This window comes from Sebastes umbrosus, chromosome 15 (genome assembly GCF_015220745.1).
Source record: "Sebastes umbrosus isolate fSebUmb1 chromosome 15, fSebUmb1.pri, whole genome shotgun sequence".
NCBI lineage: Eukaryota > Metazoa > Chordata > Actinopteri > Perciformes > Sebastidae > Sebastes > Sebastes umbrosus.
In genome coordinates this window covers 15,733,234-15,753,492 of record NC_051283.1, presented here as the reverse complement: position 1 = coordinate 15,753,492, position 20,259 = coordinate 15,733,234, and the positions used below count along the sequence as shown (strand labels likewise).

General features: G+C 41.8%; 2 protein-coding genes across 2 annotated transcripts; one reads left to right on the top strand and one right to left on the bottom strand.

Moving 5' to 3' along the window:
• Positions 1-100: 100 nt before the first annotated feature.
• LOC119503523 (biotinidase-like) lies at positions 101-3,385 on the top strand. The gene is made up of 6 exons (XM_037795364.1): positions 101-601; positions 1,562-1,711; positions 1,842-1,993; positions 2,093-2,270; positions 2,353-2,946; positions 3,026-3,385. Exons 1-6 carry the CDS (start codon positions 356-358, stop codon positions 3,296-3,298), a joined length of 1,593 nt encoding a protein of 530 aa, XP_037651292.1. The 5' UTR covers positions 101-355; the 3' UTR covers positions 3,299-3,385.
• Positions 3,386-4,394: 1,009 nt separating this feature from the next.
• Positions 4,395-20,255, bottom strand: LOC119503520 (serine/threonine-protein phosphatase 6 regulatory ankyrin repeat subunit A). The gene is made up of 28 exons (XM_037795351.1): positions 20,100-20,255; positions 17,583-17,666; positions 16,706-16,784; positions 15,614-15,684; positions 14,341-14,541; positions 14,175-14,262; positions 13,869-14,011; positions 13,600-13,707; positions 12,660-12,764; positions 12,021-12,099; positions 11,815-11,929; positions 11,507-11,589; positions 11,362-11,425; positions 11,098-11,166; positions 10,841-10,981; positions 9,970-10,081; positions 9,778-9,804; positions 9,499-9,573; positions 9,169-9,370; positions 8,912-8,999; positions 8,644-8,761; positions 7,618-7,846; positions 7,416-7,503; positions 7,096-7,328; positions 6,925-7,007; positions 6,418-6,500; positions 6,223-6,314; positions 4,395-4,696 (listed from the first exon to the last, which is right to left on the bottom strand). The coding sequence occupies exons 1-28, from the start codon at positions 20,253-20,255 to the stop codon at positions 4,395-4,397; spliced, it is 3,318 nt and encodes a 1,105-aa protein (XP_037651279.1).
• Between the last annotated feature and the right edge of the window lie 4 nt (positions 20,256-20,259).

The window sequence follows — 20,259 nt, the reverse complement described above, 5'->3', positions numbered from 1 at the left end:
GCTTGCTCGCTCTCAATATACCTGAACGAGCATCACTCAAAACAGTGAGGCGACACAAGTCAGCTAAAACCACAATATAAATGTTCGTGTCACACTGCCATGCTCGCTGTCAGGTTGCTGTCTGTTTTCTGTGATCCTTTCAGGGCCACAAATATCTAAGTATGCTATTTGAAAAATGTAAGACGTGGATCTGCTGCACAAACTACAGGTCGTGTGGCTACAGATTCATACAGTAAAGACAACAATATTTCGCAAGTGGAGCTTATCAGCTCTAAACCAACAATGACTCAGCTGACTGACCTTTGTCCTCTCAGGTGTGAGGGAGGCTAACTAGTGTCTCTGGGTAACATCGGCCATGTCTCTCAGGGAAGAAACAATGTTTTTGCTGGTAGTTGTTGTTTTTGTCAGCTGCTCTTTAATGTCGGCCGCTGGTCAAACAGAGTCCACAGTCCTGGACTCCTCGTACGTTGCTGCTGTTTATGAGCACAACTTGATCCTGAACCCGGACCCTCGGGTCCCTCTGTCCCGCCTCGCTGCCCTGGAGCACATGCAGAAAAACCTGGATATCTACGAGGAGCAGGCTGCCCGGGCCGCTCAGCAGGTCAGGAGAGAGTTATATATATATATATATATGTTTATCCAGTATTGATATCCTTCATAGTGTTATGCTTGAAAGCAGGGAGAAAATATTTAAAAAAAATAATAAAAAAAATACTTAAATTATCTCCAATGTCAAACTCAATTTTTTCCTGACCATATTTTTTTTTGCTGAAACAGTGAAACAATATTACATATATTATTGTTCATTTTTAACTCTTCACTGCATTGGTCCTTGGACCCTTTAAGTAAAGCCTCAAGTGTTGTCACTTGCTATACATTACAGACTATTTAACAGTTACCTGAGCTTGGATCATAACCAGTTACCTCTAGGGATGCACTGAGTACCGATCCGATACCAGTGTATCACACACATGGGATCATTCTTTTATGTGCAAGGCAACAACAGGCTTGACTTAAATATTGTTTTCCTAACTTTGTAAAAACAAAATGTAACAAATAAATATGGAACATAAATTTAGTGAATTATTATTAAAATAATAAATCGTACACCAACAACTTGGTAAAAAAATCTTCGAAAATTAACAGGAACTCCAATTCCGGTGTAAACCTTTTTAATGCAGCAACAAATTGGTCCAAACGTAAACAAAATCCCATTATATAATGTACAGTATATAGTATATAAACATAGAATTGAATTGAATAGATTGGGATCCATTGTCATCGATACCCGATCCAGCTATTTGAGTCGGTATCGGCCCGATATCCGATCCGGAATCGGTGCATCCCTAGTTACCGCTAAATTTAACAATCAGTTTATGTTTGATCAGCAGCATAACCAAAAAGTATAGGATAACATTAATACAAATATTCAGTCATCGGTGTATTTCTCTGTATGTCGACAGAAAGAAGCACATTTAATGTCATAGGATTCATAACTACTGTAGCGTAATGAAGCTTGTCTCCTCTTCTCTATACTCTTCCCTCATCTTCTCTTGGTCAGGGTGCCCAGATCCTGGTGTTTCCAGAAGATGGTCTTCATGGTTACAACTTCAGCCGTTCGTCCATCTTTGGCTACCTAGAAACCGTTCCTGACCCCCAGCAGGAGAGCTGGAACCCCTGCACAGAACCGGACAAACACAACAACACTGAGGTGAACGATTACACTTTGAGAGTTCATGTTGTTATTGAACGCAACGGGCATTCTGACACGATTCACTCACATTGAGACACCACCAGTTTGTGAATATGAATCCTACTTTGAGTGTGGTTTTGTTTCACAGGTTCTCCAGCGGTTGAGCTGTATGGCCCGTCGTTACAACCTCTACCTGGTGGCCAACATGGCTGACCTGCAGCCTTGCCCTCTGAAGACCGACCCCTCCTCCTCCTGTCCCCCTGATGGACGCTGGCAGTTCAACACCAACGTGGTTTTCAGGTGCAGTAAAAAAGAAGTAGTTTAGCTGAAGACCGGCAAGTGCACCAGTAGGCTACATCATTTCCTAGTGAACTGTTCACAGAGTCTTCTTTCATACAGGTCAGATGGCCTGCTGGTGGCACGCTATCATAAACAAAACCTTTTCTTTGAGGAGTCCTTTGACACGCCGCCGCAACCTGAGATCATAACGTTCAATACGCCTTTTGCTGGGAGGTTTGGTCTCATCATCTGCTTTGACATCCTGTTCCACGAGCCCACAGTTAACCTGGTGGAGAAGGTAGACACTCAAACTCTATACTGCATTACTGTGTTTGGTCTTCTCTTTTCCTCACATCCTCCTCTCCTTGGATCCCTTTCAGGGTGTACGTCAGCTGATCTTCCCCACGGCCTGGATGAACACGTTGCCCCTACTGGACTCAGTCCAGTTCCAGCAGGCGTTCAGCTTGGGTGCCAATGTCACCCTGCTAGCGGCCAACCTTCGTAAAGACAAACTAAGAATGACAGGAAGTGGTATCTACACCCCTTTTTCTGCCATCTACCACCACGCCCAGAAAGGAGACCCAGAGGAGGGCAGGCTGCTGGTGGCCAGGGTGCCAGTGTTAGACCCAGAGTGGGTGGGGCAGAGCGTGGCCACGGAGGAGGAGGGGGTGGTTAGGGGTGAGCCCACATCATCTACAGAGTCTGGATCCTGTCACAAAGACAGCTGTTTGGATCCTCCTCCTCCTGAAACTGCTGCTTCTGTTCCTCCCTCCTCCACCTTCGTCTCATCCATGATGTGCGACCCATTTACATTTGTCCTCTTAAACGAGACAGAGGGCGAAGTCAACGTGTGTAACGGCACCTTTTGCTGCCACCTGCAGTACCGGCGGTTACCACAAGACGGCAGTAAAGAGCTCTACGCATTGGGAGCATTTGCTGGAACGCACATAGTGGACGGACGCTACGCCCTACAGGTACGCATGAAAAGAATTTGGGAAATTTTAAAAACTGCTTCACGAGACTCTTGTCACATTTATCATATCTCTGTTGCAGGTGTGTGCACTAGTCCGCTGTGCAGGGTTGGAGGTCAGTTCCTGTGGACAGAAAGTGGAAGAGGCAGAGTCTAAAATAGACTTCCTGTTGAAGGGGCGGTTTGGGACCAGATATGTGTACCCATCAGTTTTGGCTAGTAAGATGGTCATAGAGCAGCCAGAGCATCTGGAAACAACTGCAGAAGGCAGAGTGACCATGAGACACTCAAACATGACCGATGGGCTGGTCACCGCCTGTCTGTACGGACGAATGTATCAACTGGACAATGAATAGATGGGTGTGTCGGGAGAAAAATATCAAATACGTACAAAACAAATGTTCTGTTCATATACAAACTGCAATAAATCAAAAACAAATCTCTTTATTCGTTCATTACTTAATCTTTACAAACATTGCACCAGTAGCGTTCATCCTCTGCCTGAAAGTTGCTTGTTCCTAAAAAGTCAATATTTATTTATTTCGCTCTCTCCCTCCCACACACACACACACAAACACACACACACCCACACATACACACATACACAGTGTCAGCCACTTTCCCCTGTCTCCAGTACAGTACACAGACATTGAGTAGTTACAGCATTGCATGTTCAAAGTTTCTTGAGCCGCTCATTCGGGTCGTCAATCAACTGACTCCTGGACCGATCGTACATTAAATGGGTCTTACATATACCTGCTGTCCTAATCAGCTCCCAGGGATTCAGTCTCCACTTGGAATAAATTCATAGGATTCAATAATGACTTCCTCTCCAAGGAATTGAAAAGTGGTTCAATAACAATGACGCAGCATTAGCAATGTGCGTGAGTGACAGCCATCGGTGTCTGCCATGAATAAACACTCAAAAAGTACAGTAGGGAAAACCGTAATCAATCTCCTGGTCCCATAAGTCCCTCTGTTTTTTTTCTTAGACAATTGTGCCAAAAAACAAAAGCCTCTGAGCTTCTCTCCAGTAGATGCTCCTCTAGTAATAGCTGAAGGAAAAACTGTGAAAAGACTTAAAACCACTCCAGAAAGTATCAGAGAAGCTTAATCTAAAAAGAAAAACAACATTGCTTTTAAATTTAAAAAGACACTGGCCATGTTACTGACCATACAGTGATTCTGTCTGAGAGAAATGTAGTGTGTATTCACCTTATTCTATATTTTCGTACATTGTTTTCCACCCCAAGCACCTCAAGGAAACAAATGTGGTCTACAACATGGATTATTTTTAGATTTGAAGAAGCTTACCTAAAAATAATCTGCCCACTGGCTCTATTTTCTCCCTCTTTTTCTCTCTGTAGTTCGTTGTCACTGATCTATTAAGGCTCCTGAGTGGCTGGCTAGCCTGCCAGTATTGTGGGGCTCTGTCCAATAGCAGATAAGTCCTCAGTACGTCTCTGAATCGGAGTCGTTCAGTTCATCGTCCCCAGTGACGGAGGAGGACAGCGGGCGCTCCGGTCTGCAGTAAGCCACATGGTCAGGCCTCAGAGAGGGAGGGGTGTCAAAGGCCACGCCTTTGGAGACGTGGTTGTTGGTGGGGTGGTGGTTGATGACTGTCTGTGTATGAGAATGATCAGGCAAAGCTGCTATGGTAACCATAGGGGAGGTGGGCATCATGGAGTTGAGGATGAGCGCCAGACAGTCTGCCACATCACGGTTGGGAGCGCAGGCCAGAGCTGGAGTGTAACCTAGGAATAAGAAAGGAGCAAAAAAGTGAAAACTAGAATTACCGCGTTCTCGTTGTATGCCTCTGCCAACCAGTCAAGTTACAGTTTACATCCATGTCTGTCCAAAATGTCATCACTTCATCATGTTATCCTATTAGACATTTGTGTAAAATTGTCAAGAATTTTTTCGACATACTATATCATGACTATTTTTTCAACATACTATACGATGACTTTTTTATTTTTTCAACATACTATAGTATGACTTTTTAAATTTTTTCGAAATACTATACTTTGACTTTTTAATTTTTTCGACACACTATACTATGACTTATTTTTTTGACGCATTATACTATGACTTTTTAAAAAAATTTCGAGATGATATACTATGACTTTTTTATTTTTTTTCGACATACTATATCATTTTTTTTCATTTTTTTTACATAACCTTGGCTTTTTTTTTTTTTAAATGTGTACATACCATGAACTTTTTTCAACATACTATACTATGTTTTTTTTTTTTCGTTTGACCGACTACACTATGACTCTATTTTTTCAACATACCATAATGACTTTTTTAAACATGACTACTTTATTTTTTTTGACATTCTATACTATGACTTTTTTTTCGACAGTAAACTATGACTTTTTTTAAATTTCTTCAACCTACTATACTTAAACTTTTTTATGTTTTCGACATACTATACTCTGACTTTTTTTGGACATACCATACAATGACTTTTTATTTTTTCGACATACCATACTACGGCTTTTTTCGAGATAGTATACTATGACTTATTTGTCCCATCTACTATACTTTGACTTTTTTATTTTTATGACATACCATACTGTGGCTTTTTTTCGACATACTAATCTATGATTTTTATATTTTTCCGGCATACTATACTATGACTTTTTGATTTTTTTTTAACATACTAATCTATGACTTTTATAATTGTTTCAACATACTATAGTATTACTTTCTTTTAACATACTATGCCTTTTTATTTTTATTTTTGAAAGGTCATAGTAAAATAAATTCAAAACAAAATAAAAAAAAAGCCATATTATAGTATGCCGAAAAAATAAAAAAGCCATAGTACAGTACGTCGAAAAAGTAATAGTATAGTATGTCAAAAAAGAGTCATAGTACAGTATGATGACCTTTTTATTAAAAAGTCATAGTATAGTATGTCGAATTTTTTTATTTTTTTAAGTTTTAGTATAGATTGTCCAAAAAACATCATGGTATAATATGTCCAAAAAAGGTCACAGTATAGTTTGTCAATAAAATTTATGAAAGTCATAGTATAGTATGTCCAAAAAAATAAAAAAAAGTCACAGTATAGTATTCCGAAAAAAAAATCATAGCATAACATGTAAAAAAAATTAAAAAGTCATAGTTTAGTATGTCGAAAAAATAAAACAGTCATAGTATAGCAAGTAAATCTCCAGTATGCATCGCTGGCGCGGAGGCATTAAAATAATTCTCTCTCAAAGTATGTGTGAATAGTTGTGTGTGATACAGCAATAAGATGAAGGCTGACCGTTCTCGTCCACCGCTAACACACTGGCTCCTTTCCCCAGCAGCTCCTGGACCACCACTGTCAATCCCTTCCTGGCTGCTACGTGCAGGGGCCTGAAAGAATGTAGAGGGAGATGTTAAAATACATCCAGTCTGAATTTAGTAGATTATCTGAATGCACAGCTGAACGTTTGCCTGCACTGGGAATACTACGTACGTCTGGAGAGCAGTGTTGGTGCTGTTGATGAGGTTCTTGTCGCTGATCTTCTCTAGAATCAACAAGGCGCTCGTCTCATGACCCTGAGAGGAACAGAGAGCAACAACGTTGACCAACAGTGAAAATTGAAAATAAGTATAATCATAGATATATAGCACAATATGAAAAAAAAAAATCACTTTGAGTTGTTCATATTTATAATAACTCCCTAATTTATTACCTCCTTTGCATATTTCTCACATGTGAACACATAGTGCCTGCTTTTTTCTTTTCTTCACTTTTTAGGACATTTTGTGGCCTTTATTAAATTCACAATAACAAAATAAAAGCACTATTTTTTGGATGTGTAATTGATCTTTCTACCAGCCAAAAGATGTTGAATACCAATTATTATTGTTAATTATTTTATTATCAATTATATTTTCCTTGGCGACATGGATTGATATCCATAATTCACCATGGCCAGTGAATAAAAAAGCATTTCCCGTCTCTGTGAATGGTTATTACCTTGCTGCAAGCCAGATGTAATGCTGTGTTCCTGTCTGTATCCTGTAGTGTGAAGTCTGCTTTAGCACTGCTCACCAACATCTCTGCAACACATGAATGGAGATGGTTACATGTCAAAGGTTTAGAAATCAAAGGCCAATAGTGTATCTATGTGTCAGTGGGCGTACTGACCCACAGTGTTGGTCTGTCCGTTTAGAGCTGCCATCATCAGCGGTGTGCTGCGCGCGTCTGTGTCGACTACGTTAGCCTGAGCGCCGTGGCTCAGCAGAAGGGACACGCACTCCACGTGGTCGGAAAAAGCCGCAGCGTGAAGTGGCGTCCTGCCCTTGGAGTCAGTCGTGTTGACGATAGTTGTTCCCATGGAGTCAATTAACATCTCAGCCACTCCCTCGTTATCGCTCATACTGAAATACACAACACACACTGTCACACACCCTCAGACCACTGTCTACGCTACATAAAAACACACACACTGGCACACATTGTCTTACACAGCACAATGCAGTGGACTGAAAGAGTTGCCCTTAATCTTCTTGAACACCTCCTGATCCAACAACACCTCCACACAAGCATCATATCCTAGGAAAACAAAGAGAGGATGGAGTTGCAAAGGGAGGAACAGACGTCAATACTACTTTGCCGTGGCTTTATACAGAAGAGTGCTTCTAAAGTGTCATGCTGTGTCCACAGTACCGTTGTAGCAGGCCCAGTGCAGTGGTGTGTAGCCCTGGTTGTCAGTGAGGTGTGTGTCAGTGTTTGAGGTGGTGGTGGTGGTGGTGGCCTGCAGCAGGGCACCCAGGACCCCCACACGGCCGCAAGCGGACGCCAGGTGAACAGGGGAGCGGCCCCGGATGTCTCCGACACACACACTGGCCCCCCGCTGGAGCAGGGCCTCTACACTCTCCTCCTGTCCTGTCACCGCCTGTGTGAAAAAATAGTGTAGAAAGTGGAAATTAATAATAATAAATATAGTATAATGCAATATTATAAATAAAGTAGAGCTGTCAAAGGTAACGCGATAATGCAAATTTGTTTTAACGCTTCTTCAACACATTAATGCAACTTGTGATTTTTAGGTTGTAGCAGGCTCAGTTTTAAAGCTAGAGTAAATACTGGCATCATATGAAACTAGAAAACCATTGGTACCAACCATGACGTACTAGCTCTCGAAGCGAGCTAAATAACGCTCAAAACTAAATTTTGGCGAGGAAAAACTGGCATAGCCATTTTCAAAGGTAGAAAGATAAAGATATGTGAATGAAAATGGGTTCTATGGGTACCCATGACTCTCCCCTTTACAGACATGCACACTTTATGATAATAACCATGCAGTTTTGGGCAAGTCAGAGTCAAGTCAGCACACTGACAGCTGTTGTTGCCTGTTGGGCTTCAGTTTGCCAGGTTATGATTTGAGCATATTTTTTTTGCTGCTAAATGCAGTACCTGTGAGGGTCATTGTTTTGTGTTGTTAATTGATTTCCAATAATAAATAGATACATACATTTGCATAAATTAAGCGTATTTGGCCACTCCCATGTTGATAAGAGTATTAAATACTTGACAAATCTCCCTTTAAGGTACATTTTGAACAGATAAAAATGTGCGATTAATCACGATTAACTATAGACAATCATGCGATTAATTGCAAGTCAATATTTTAATCGATTAATAGCCCTAAAATAAAGTTGTAATGTTGTTGAGGTCGTGTGAATGTCTCACCCCTCGGTGTAATGCCGTCCTCCCCCAGCGGTCCTGATTCTCTACGCTGGCTCCTTGACTGAGTAGAGAGTACACACACTCTGTGTGTCCGTTCAGCACTGCCAACATCAGAGGCGTCCTGTACACAGTGTGGAAATATGACATAACATTATTTTATATATTTACATATGAAACTAGTTAAAGTTACCCCCTCAAACAAAAGAGTAGCATAATCATATCCGTAAAAAAAACTAAGCCATTTTGTCTATGCACACACATACACACTCACTGTCCGTTGGTGTCTTGTACGTCCACATTAATTTGTTGGTCGTTGTTGCTCATGAGCAGGCGCAGGCACTCTGGGTGGCCATTCATAGCTACGACAGACAGACACACATATACTAGAGCATGACTTGTTTTTCTAAAGCAACATCATGTTTCCATTTAAAAGGCCAGAATATACTGTAAAACCTCAGTCATGTGAAGGTGTTGCATCCAAACAGGTTTTCTGTGGTTGCACGTGTCTGTGTGTGCCTATATGCATACCTGCAGCATGTATGGCTGTCTTTTTGTGCGTGTAGTCACGGGTCATGGGTGAGGAGCCATGGTGCAGCAGCAGAGAGACACACTCCTGGTGACCCTTGGAGCAGGCCAGGCTGAGGGGGGTCCGGCCCTCTGGGCTGCTAACATCCACCTCCAGCAGGGATGACAAGAGCACCTCTAAAGCTCCACAGTGTCCATGGTAAGCCTAAACCAATGGCAGACACACCAAAAGACATTTATTTAATGTCCAATGGTAACAGACATGGCAGAGACAGTGAAATCCTGTGTGTGAGAGAGACAAATACAGACACACTGACAAATCCTTGAACTCACCGCCAGGTGGAGTGGACTAACGGGTGCCTGGCTCTCTGATTCACTCAGGATGTCTGTTCCTGATGTCTCCATTAACTGAAATAGAGAGATGGTGTATGTTGATCTGCCAATTGTTACACAACAAATAACAAGATGGGAGAGATTTCACAGTAGCTTCATCTGCCCACCAGATGATATAACCACTATGTTCCCCATCTGTCCAACAGAGGGAGCTATGTGCAAAGAATCAATCAGTATAAGGCTTTGGGTTACAGTGGATGAGGGAAATTTCTTTCTTACCACATCAAGAGGTGTCTCACTTGCCATCTGAAAGAAACAGACAGAGGCTGTTTTTGATTACATCACAAGTGTCCTTGTGTGCTGTAGTTTTCTCTACAATAGTAAGGCTCTCAGCACATGGAAGTGATCAGGTTTTCTGTTCGTCTGTAGGACATGCAGCATATTTTCACTCTGTGTGGTAACTGCACTCACCAGTTCCAGGCAGAGTGTGCGTCCGTAAGCTGATGCATAGTGCACTGCACTGTAACCCTGTTTGTCTCGCACTCCTGGATCAGCATCGTTCCTCAACAGGTACTCCACACATCTGACAAAGACAAAAGAGAGGATACTTTTTTTTTAAAGCATTCATCTGACACTGAGGATTCTTTTAGGGATGAAATGATTCCTTGAGGAACTCCAATAATTCATTTTCTGGCCAAAGATTGTCACGATTGATAAAATGAAAGACGTCCTTTTATTCACAATGGTGGATATACTGTAGCTCCTGTAGCGGATTTTGTGCCCATATGATTTGATCAGTTTGGATGAGTCGCACGGTCCCAGTCCAAAGCAGCGCAGCAGAGAGGTGAGACGTGCAACGAGAGCGCACAGGGAGCAAGACCCCTGAACATTAATCAGTATCAATATTTAATTTAAACACATCATCACAGTTCAATCAGTTAAAGTAATAGTACCTAAGTAGCCCATGAGACGTGTACATTTAATAAAGCAATTTGAATGTTTTTTTATTACATTTGTCTATTTAAAACCCAGAATGTAATATGACACTTAAATTCACTAAATGGGTTCAGTATTGACAGATCATATTATTGTATGCATATTAAGCAAAACAATTGTAGATTTTTCTAAAAAGGAAACCAATAAGTTCTTAATTTTAAGAGACTGTCATAGTTTCTCTTTTGTATATTTACTATTCCTCCTTCATAAACCTAAATTATTTTTGATCCGATTACTCAATTAAATGATGGAATAATCAGTAGAATACTTGATTACTATAATAATCGCTAGCTGCAGCCCTCGATTCTTTGATACGCTTTGATATTTAACACATAGTAGAACTTACTTTCCATCAGTGTCAGCTGCAGCAGCGTAGTGCAGGGGGCTGCAGCCTCGCTGGTCCAGCTCATTGATGCTAGCCCCGGAGCCCACCAAGGCAAACACACAGTGGTAGTTACAGTTGGCTGATGCATAGTGTAGTGGAGTCCTGGGATGGTCAGAGAGGCGACATGAGCTATTATTTATGCCAGTGAGGACTTCATATTCTCCCTCTGCTCCCCAAAATGTGGTCATTCCTAGAATTAAACTACATGCATGGCTCACCTTCCAAAGTTGTCTTTCCTGTTAAAGTCCGCTCCTATGTTTAACAGCAGGTTCAGACACTCCAGGTTCCTGGTTGGAGATACAAATTTAACAGGGATGCTTCCAATCTATTGTAATCAAGTGCACAGACAATACTTTAGTGCATATGAGAGTTGTAAAAAGAAAACAAAAGGGTGAATGCTGTTAAATAAGGAACAAAGAGCAGCATAACAGAGGCTCAGAAATGAAACGATAGTAAATCCGTGAGCAGGAATGATGACTCACCCTCCAGCTGCAGCAGCATGTAGACAGGTCCTTCCAAAGTCATCAGGGGTGTCTATGTCAAACCCTGCGAAAGTATGCGATCAGCATCAATTAGGATGTCAAGTAAGTGGTTTCAGTGACAAGAATGGTGTCAGCGCTAATGTACCTGAGGACAGCAGCTTCCTGCAGCAATCCGAGAAGCCGCTGAGAGCTGCCAGGTGTAGAGGGAACATCCCGTGAATGCCTCTCCTGAAAAGATTCAAGGCAGAGAAGGCAAGTCATCACAGGAGGGTAAGGTGTGAGAGCATGGGTGCATTTTTGAAAACAAAAAGAGGTTGAAAGAATGGTTTATCCTGAGTTTAACCATCTTTAGTCTTCGAATTGTTCCCTTTGTATTTGTGCTTCTTATTACTAGAGCACAGATTATATTCAGTGGAAAGATAGACAGATGGTTAAATGTCAATTGTTACTAACTTGGCGGTGTTGGCTCCGTGTTTGATGAGTGCAGTGATGATGAGCTCATGGCCATAACGGGCAGAGATGTGAAGGGCTGTGTTTCTGCTCTTGTCCTCACAATCAATCTCAGCTCCTAGAAAAACATTAATAAAAGGGTATTATGTATGTGTTTCCATTAAAACACTCAGGCATGAAGCAGACAACACACTTGCAAGGGTTCTCACCATTTTGAATGAGGGCCTGAGAGCAGGAGAACCTTCCATGGGTAGCTGCCATGTGAAGGGGAGTCTTACCATCCTTACTCTGGACAGATGGATGGAGAGACAGTGGAGACAAGCAGAGAGGAACAAAGACGACGATTAGGATTTTCTGTAGAGTATAGTACAGTATATGAGTGTTGCAGTGCATGTTGATGTACATTTAAGTACCAGAGTGAGAAGCTCACTTGACGATGAGTCTAATATAATACTGTAGTGTTGTAAAGCTTAGCATGAACAGAAGCTATCTTAGATTTCCTAGCGGACCACATGCACACCCACACACATATTCACTGAGCAGCTTGCAGCCTCAGGGAGCCACCCCCTCCCCTGTCATCTTCCATATGGCCTTGCATCTTGAGGCTGTGGGGACCTAATATCAGTTTCCATCACTGCTACCAAAGTGTTAACAACACTGTCATTTCTACTTTCTACTACATACTGGGGAGCAAACCCATGAGGACACAGGCTCCTTCTCTTTGTTCTTTTGATAATATGTACAGGTGATGTATACGCTCACTTCAAATGGTATCAATATGAAGCAAATACCGTTTCTCAGCTCAATTTGTGTGTTTGTATGAAAAGTGTATCGGCATATGGACACACCCGCATGTTGATGTGGGCTCCGTGGGCCAACAGCAGCTCCTGGCACAGCGCCCCCTGGCGTGATGAGGAGGCAAAGTGGAGAGCAGAAAAACCCCTCTCATTCACCTGAAGCAGGATAACAAACAACATAATTAAACACACACAATCACCATGCATAAAAGGGATGCTAATTTAGAATTTTTTCTGACCGATAGCTGAGCCTAGTTAACTGATCAGTAACCTTTAACCAATGAGATTAGTGCCTTGTATTCAGGAGTGCTGTGGTTTTAGTGCCTAACAAGCCGCCCAGCTGCAATGATAAGCCGATGCACAAAAATATTAAATCCTTCATTTATAGCCAGCTGCAGTGTATGTGCAAAACAGACAACTGAGTCAACAGTTCACTCGTCCGGTAGAGTTAGCAGGCACGATGCTGCGGGCATTGTCGCGTACACATGCAGTCACTTTCCCAGTAAGTCTCCACTGCATCATGTAGTTTAGCTGCGAGTTTGTCAGCTGTGTGTCTGCCTGGTGTAACGTAAGCGAGTGTCCGACAAACCGTGTGTGAGTATGAAGTTATCAGTAACGTTACAGCTGTGAACGTAGCAGTGCAGTTTGTGTACAGTTTAGGCTCTTTGTCTGTGAATAAATGCTACAACTCCTCAAGCCCCAAGCCAAGCTCTGCTTGATTAAAGTGAGGGGGTTAGCCCCGAAGCTAGCAACAACAACGGCTCAGAATCACTTAAGGTGGGTTGTTAAGGTGGACCAGCTATTCATCTTGAAATGACAAGCCGCTCCTCTGAGTTTTGTTCAACTTTTTATTTAATTTTTAATATTACTTTTCACCGTTCAACTGATAGAATTAATCGGTCAAAATTCCTAACGTTGTCTAGCTGTTAAACAGTTAATTATTAACGTCCCTAATGCACATACTATCTCGCATAGAGAAACGCGCACACACCTGGTTGACGTTGGCCCCTGCCTCGATGAGCTCACTGACCACCACGTCCTGTCCATTGTAACAGGCCAAATGGAGTGGAGTGTTGCCATAGCCGTTCACCTCGTTGACCTATGCAAGTAGACAAGAAATCTATGTTTTTGCACTTGAGAAAATTGTAGCGATACCATTTTAAATAGCTTGTATATGTACAGTTAACGATTTAGCTGGGTCAAAGGGTCAGGGCACATTGTATACTGCTAGTACATGCATATGTGTGTGACTGTACTGACGTGGACCCCCAGGCTCAGCAGGTAATGCACTGTGCTGCTCATGCCACTGGAGGCGGCTGCATGGAGCGGGGTGTAGGCTTTTTTGTCCTTACAGTCAACCTCTGCTCCACTGGCCACCAATAACTTCACCACCTCCAGGTGACCTGAAACAGAGGAGGAGGGGAGGAGTCAAATTTTACAACCGGTAAGTGAAGATATGTTAATTTTGCCATGTACTATTTACGGAACTAGGTTGAGGCAGAGGCTTCATCTAGTCTGACAAAAAAGTGTGTTTGCATTAGAAACCACACATTACAAAAGTCTCACCCATGTAGGCTGCCCAGTGGATGGCTCTCCTGTCCTTCTTGTCAAATGCATTAATATTGGCTCCTCTGGACAGCAGCAGCTTCACCATCTATCACACAAAAAGCAAATTAACTAGATGCTGGCATGCATGTGAATGCCTCTGTGTGTGTGTCTACAGGAGACCCACCTCTACATGTCCACTGAAGGCAGCGTGGTGCAGGGCAGTGCGTCCCGCCCGGTCAGACACGTTGACGTTGCTAAGCAGCGGGACCAGAGCCTCGGCACAACGCACTGCCTTGTTGCTAGCTGCAATGTGGAGCGGCGTCTGCCAGTTCTTGTCTCGGGCGTTCACATCCGCACTGTGCTTCAGCAACACTGCCACAGCATCCTGGGTGGAGAGCGGGTCACAGTATGCAGACAGAGGTATTTTTTAATATGCCTCAGTGTACTAACAAAGTGCATGCCAGCGTGCGCAGGTGGCTTTGTGTGGGTGGATATAAAAGTCTTTGCTATTCTTAGGGGGCTTTCGTGCCGACAATAGCGCTGTGAAGGAGAGCAAACGCAAGGGGCTGTGTTAGTGTGGGCATGTTGCCCAGGACCGAGCAGAATAGGTAAAGAGATTTGTAGGTTTATCAAAAACAAACACACTGCACAGTGGTATGTAATTTTACCCCTTTAAGGCCAGATTGTACAAATATGTTAACATTATGTCTGCAGCCATAATTATCTCCATCTCATGCCAGTAAAGTAGCTACAAGATATTCTATCTGGTATGTGTGTTGCTGCACTAACCTGCGTTTTCTACCACCACAGTGGTCTCTCTGAAATGAAAGAAGTCTAGATTTGTGTTAGAGATGCTCAATTATGGCAAAAATCCTAATCACGATTATTTTGGTCACTATTGAGATCACAATTATTTAAACATTACTCATTGACTTTGGGAACATCATACAGTCATTGAACTTTAAAAAAAAAAGATATTTTTGGCAATGGATTTTCTTGAACTTTAAATATAATTAAACTCCAAAACAAATAAAAATAAATGTAAAAAAATTGATAAATAAATAAAATAAGCAATACAAAAATATATATAATATATACATTTAAATAAATATTTAAAAAAAATACATAGAACAAATTAGATAAAAATAAATAAGATCAGATAAGATTATCTCGATTATTTTCTTTTCATAATTGTTGGAAGCCAAAATTGTAATTTAAAATAAAATGTGATAAATCACCCAGCCTTAATTTGTGTTGCAGTGCTATTATCAGTGGGAAAGCCCCCTGAATGGGTTGGATTTGTCTTATCAAACAGGGGCTTCTCAATGGTATGAAAAGCTGGAACAACCTAATTGTGAGACTGAGTGCATTTCATCGCTTGTGAAAGAGACATAGTCACATAATTAGTGAAGTCACCACAGTACCCATTAGCGTGTGTGTTTGTGTGATGTTGTTACCTCACTACAAGATGCGACAGCTCGGTGAAGAGGAGTCAGCCACTTGTTATCTTTGGCATTAACTCTGGCTCCTTGGATGAGAGAAGGAGAGAGAGAGAGAGATGTCAGAGATATGTCAACAATGGCAGACACACTAAAGGCAAACATGGTGGAAACCTGTAAGAATGTTTAATCCTTGGCGGATACATTAAAGGCTGAAGACATGAAGAGTAACAAGCTTAAAGACAAACTAATATTCCATATGTCATATGACATATATCATATGACTTATGGGAAGGGGGTGTTGTGAGCCAACAGTGCGTGAAACATATAAAACTCCCATGATCCTCTTTGGTACAGCTTAGCGGTTAAAATAGCCCTGAAGCTGCACCTGTTGCTTGCTCTTCACATTATGGAGAAACAGTGAACACACACACGTACTTCCACACTACGCTTGTATTAGGGTTGGCCCCACCTCCTGACGTGCTCAGCTGACTTCACAGAAAGTCAAGCCGACCCTATCAGATGATTGATAAATCATAAAGTCACCAAGAGAGGGTGACAGCCACAGAGCAGTGAGCAGACACACAGGCAAAAGAACTACTGGGAGCAACCTGTGGGGAAGAGAGGAATGAGGAACAAGCAGTGGCTTTGAAGAGTTTAGGAGAGCATGACAGGATTTTTGGTATTACGACTGAAATTTTCAAACAAGTCGAAAAACAGACGATACATTTGTTTCCAATTTAGTTTGACCTGTTTCAAATCTTAAATCGAGACAAATACATTACTTCAGTATACATTGAAACAATTTATTGTGCAATGAAAACAAACTCTTGAACATACTGACAGGTAATAGGAAAAGAAATTCAAATTTGTCTGGCCCCAATATGATGATATATGATCAATGAATGAATGTTTAATAAACATAAGACACGTTTAGTAGAGCTATTATGGATGCACAGATGAAAAACAGGACCGGATGGATGCACACTGGGATGGTTGCTAACAGCCAACCATGGATTTCAAGTAGAATTGATACTAGAGCTGGATGGATATTGGGTGGAAAATCGAATGGATGTCTGAATGGATTGATAGCTGGGCTGTAGTGTTTACCCGAGAGGATGAGCAGTTCAATGATCTCAGCGTCTCCCAGGTAGGCTGCAGCATGCAGAGGCGTCCTCTTCTCGTTGTCCTGACAGGAGATCCCAAAATACAGATAAACACTAATGTAAGCATGTGTATTATTTCTCTTTTTCACACAAACATAGGCCTCGAGACACATGTTCACACAAGGGTGAAGGCATGCATGGCACGCCCCGAACAAAATCTATAAACCTCACACTGTTGCAGACCACAAGAAACATGAGACTAGAGCTACAAGGAGAAAAATGTCTATCATGTGTTCACTTGTATTCCTCACTTCGCTCCATCATTTCAATACACGCCACTGCCGCACCCCCACCCCTCTCTCTCTCTCTCTTTCAGTGCAGTAGAGAGCAATAAACTGGGGGCTATAAACAAATGCCATGTGACTGCAAAAGGTCTGGGCCAGTGTTGCTGACTCCAAAAGACTCAGTGTGATGACCCCAGCACTATAGACCAACAGAAAGACAGACGGACAGAGAGAAAAACAAAGACTGTGAAAACAGAAAGACTAGGGACAGAGAGCGAAAGCGATGGGAGAAAAAGGGAGAGATACCAGCAGAAGGTTATGTCCTTAAATGATAGGAGAGGGTAGTGTTATGAGAAGTGTGTCCTGCCCTGATTGACAGCTATATAAGATGGGGAAGCTGCCAGAAGGCACTCTGAGTCAGTCAATCGATTAATTGTAGCCTGCTGGCTTACTGCTGCTCTTCTTGGTGTTTTTTTTTTTATATGTCATGGTGTGTGGAGCTACAGTGTGAAAAGCAAATACACAGGGGTGCAATCAGAACAAAAGCATCTATATTGGGAGAAAATCAGGGGAAAGAGCAAGACGAGTGTGACTTACCTGAATGTTGACATCCTCTTTCTTGAATATGAGGGAGCGAACTTCATCCGGGTCCACGTTGAAGATGGCTCTTAACAGAGACGGCTACGGAGACAAAGAAAGGAAATGCTGATACATACTCGATTTGCAAGGTAGTCATTTGCTATGCTGACAACGGTGTTATCAGTGAGAGTTATGACAGTTACAAATGGGAGAGTATCACACACACAGACACTATAATCCTGAGCTGGGAGAGAGCCATGGGTCACAAATCACCAATTTGTTTATGACAGTAGCAGCTGTATTGTACATCACATAAACACATGCACGCACATTATGTAAATGTTTATGAGGGGATAAAGGTGCGCCCTATTGCCACGTGGTGTGAGGCCAGCTGATAAGAATGTAAATAACAGTGTAAAAGACAGGTGGGACAATCTCAATAAGTGTTATACAGCATGTTCTCAAGAAGAGATGGTACATTTTCCCAAAAGGAGGAAGCTGCAAATGAATGACAGATAGATAAACAAACTGGGAACACGTCTTCGATACTATTTCATTTATGTACGTCTGCGTACGTGAATGTAAACAGTTGGCACGAGCATGAGAGCATGGTGCCTGATACGGAGTGGGATTTGTAAACAATGCCGCTCAGCAGTCATCATAAAGCTTCAAGAGGTATTGGTAGGCAACAGAAGAGCATGAGTCCATTCAAATTTAAAGGTTACAGGAAGTAACACTATTTTAAGCTCACGATTCACTTCTGGATACTGGGTTCAAAATACAGTACTGACATGATGTTTTTATATTTATGGTAAATCTATTGCCTTTATGACATTCGTGATAACAAACACAACCTTGAACCTTGATGTTAAAAATGAAAGTGAAAACAACACAGAACAACTTTGGTCTGCTTTTTGTAATTTCCCTACATCATCTTAAAAAACACAAGCTTGGTTATTGTTACATGAAAGTCTGCAAACTTGGAAAACATTCTGTCACACAGCTGATATTTGCAATTGCAATATATTGCTGGACAATAAATTGCCCTAACTTGCTAGTTGTCACTAAGATCTGAGTGATTGTATTCTATTAGATCTGAATCTGCAAAGTAGCTAGTAATTAATATTGTCAAATAAAGATATTGAAGTTAAAAGTACAATATTTCCCTCTGAGATGCAGGGGAGTAGAAGTGGGCTATGAAGTTACATAAAATGTAATACTCAAGTAAAGTCCAAGTACCTCAAAATTGTACTTAATGTTCTTAAGTACTAGCTTAAATGTACTTAATTACATTCCACCACTGCTAGAGCACAACATTGTTTACAAGAGCACAAGATCTTTTTAATAGATTTAGCCTCTTAATTTTGCTTTTGTACTGCACCAGATTGATGCATTTAACTTTACAATGTAAAAAAATATAGGTCTCATAAAATCCTGGATTACACCAGCTCTGCCTTATTTAGAGCGTAGAATAACCCTGTATTTATAATAACACTCTTTACTCTTATTATCTGATAAATATAGCAAACAGTTTCTTTGTTTCAATATGTTTGGATAAGTAATTAGTCTAAGGATTTTAACATGGAAATAACACTGATAATGCAATTTACTGTAAGCAGTGATTTTCTCTGTGCTGCAATATTATGGAGAACGCACACACAAAGTAAACAAACATAAGCACATTGGTATGATGTTGCTGAATTAGGGGAGGTCTGGAGAGGCTTCAAATTTCAAAGCCTTCCTAAATTACAGTTTTCTGACATTCCTTCCTTTGCAACCTTTCAAGTCTGTGGCAGTACTGTGGGTCTCATTGATAACATTTTGTCATAAGTACATATTTTTCCCCTAGCAAAGGCTGCCAAGTTGTACCATTCAGTACTACATACTATGATGTGGATCTACTTTTTACTCTCAGCCTCTCAGTTTTCCCCATACCGCTCTCATTTCATACCAACTAAAAATAAGTGGGGCTGTCAGGCACGTCGGCATCTATCTCATGTCTATTACACCGATGATCACGGCAACTATGTCAGAGGTCGAGAGCACAAACCCCGTCATCAGAGCCGGCACATCCTCTCTGGCTTTCCCCCTTTCTCGGTGTAAACTTCAAAGAGCAGCTTTCATAGGATGAAAAGACTTACTACCAATGTGTTTCAATTGTAGGCTTGCCCTTTATACAGCCAACACTGGAGACTACAAAGGCCCAGGCCTTGCTGATAATCTATACAAACCAACAGTCATCTCACATGCTGGGCTATATTGGTGATTGTATTTGGTGCTATATTTAGCACAGGATGACAAGTGTTGGCAGTGCATTGTATTTTTACGCAATGGGAGATGTAACTACGTGCTTCAGCACGGGTTTAAACTTCAGGCCAGGTATGAGAGGTGCATTGGTCTGTTTAAAACCCAGATGAATGCTGTCATTCTCACAAAAAAAAACTGTATATAATCCTTGAACATATGCAAAACCGCCGCTGAATCAGCAAAGTCTAATTCAATCAATGAAGAACCGAGCGGAGGGGCCCGTCTCACCTTGTCCTCCTGAGCGGCAGCCCTTCGAGAGGCATGATGGGATCTGCGGTCTGGGGATGATTTGGGCCGGGGAGGTGGGGGCGAAGAGGAGGGCTCATCCTCCTCCACCTCCTCCAGCACCACGATACACACACGACTAGCCCGCTCTGACCGCATCAGG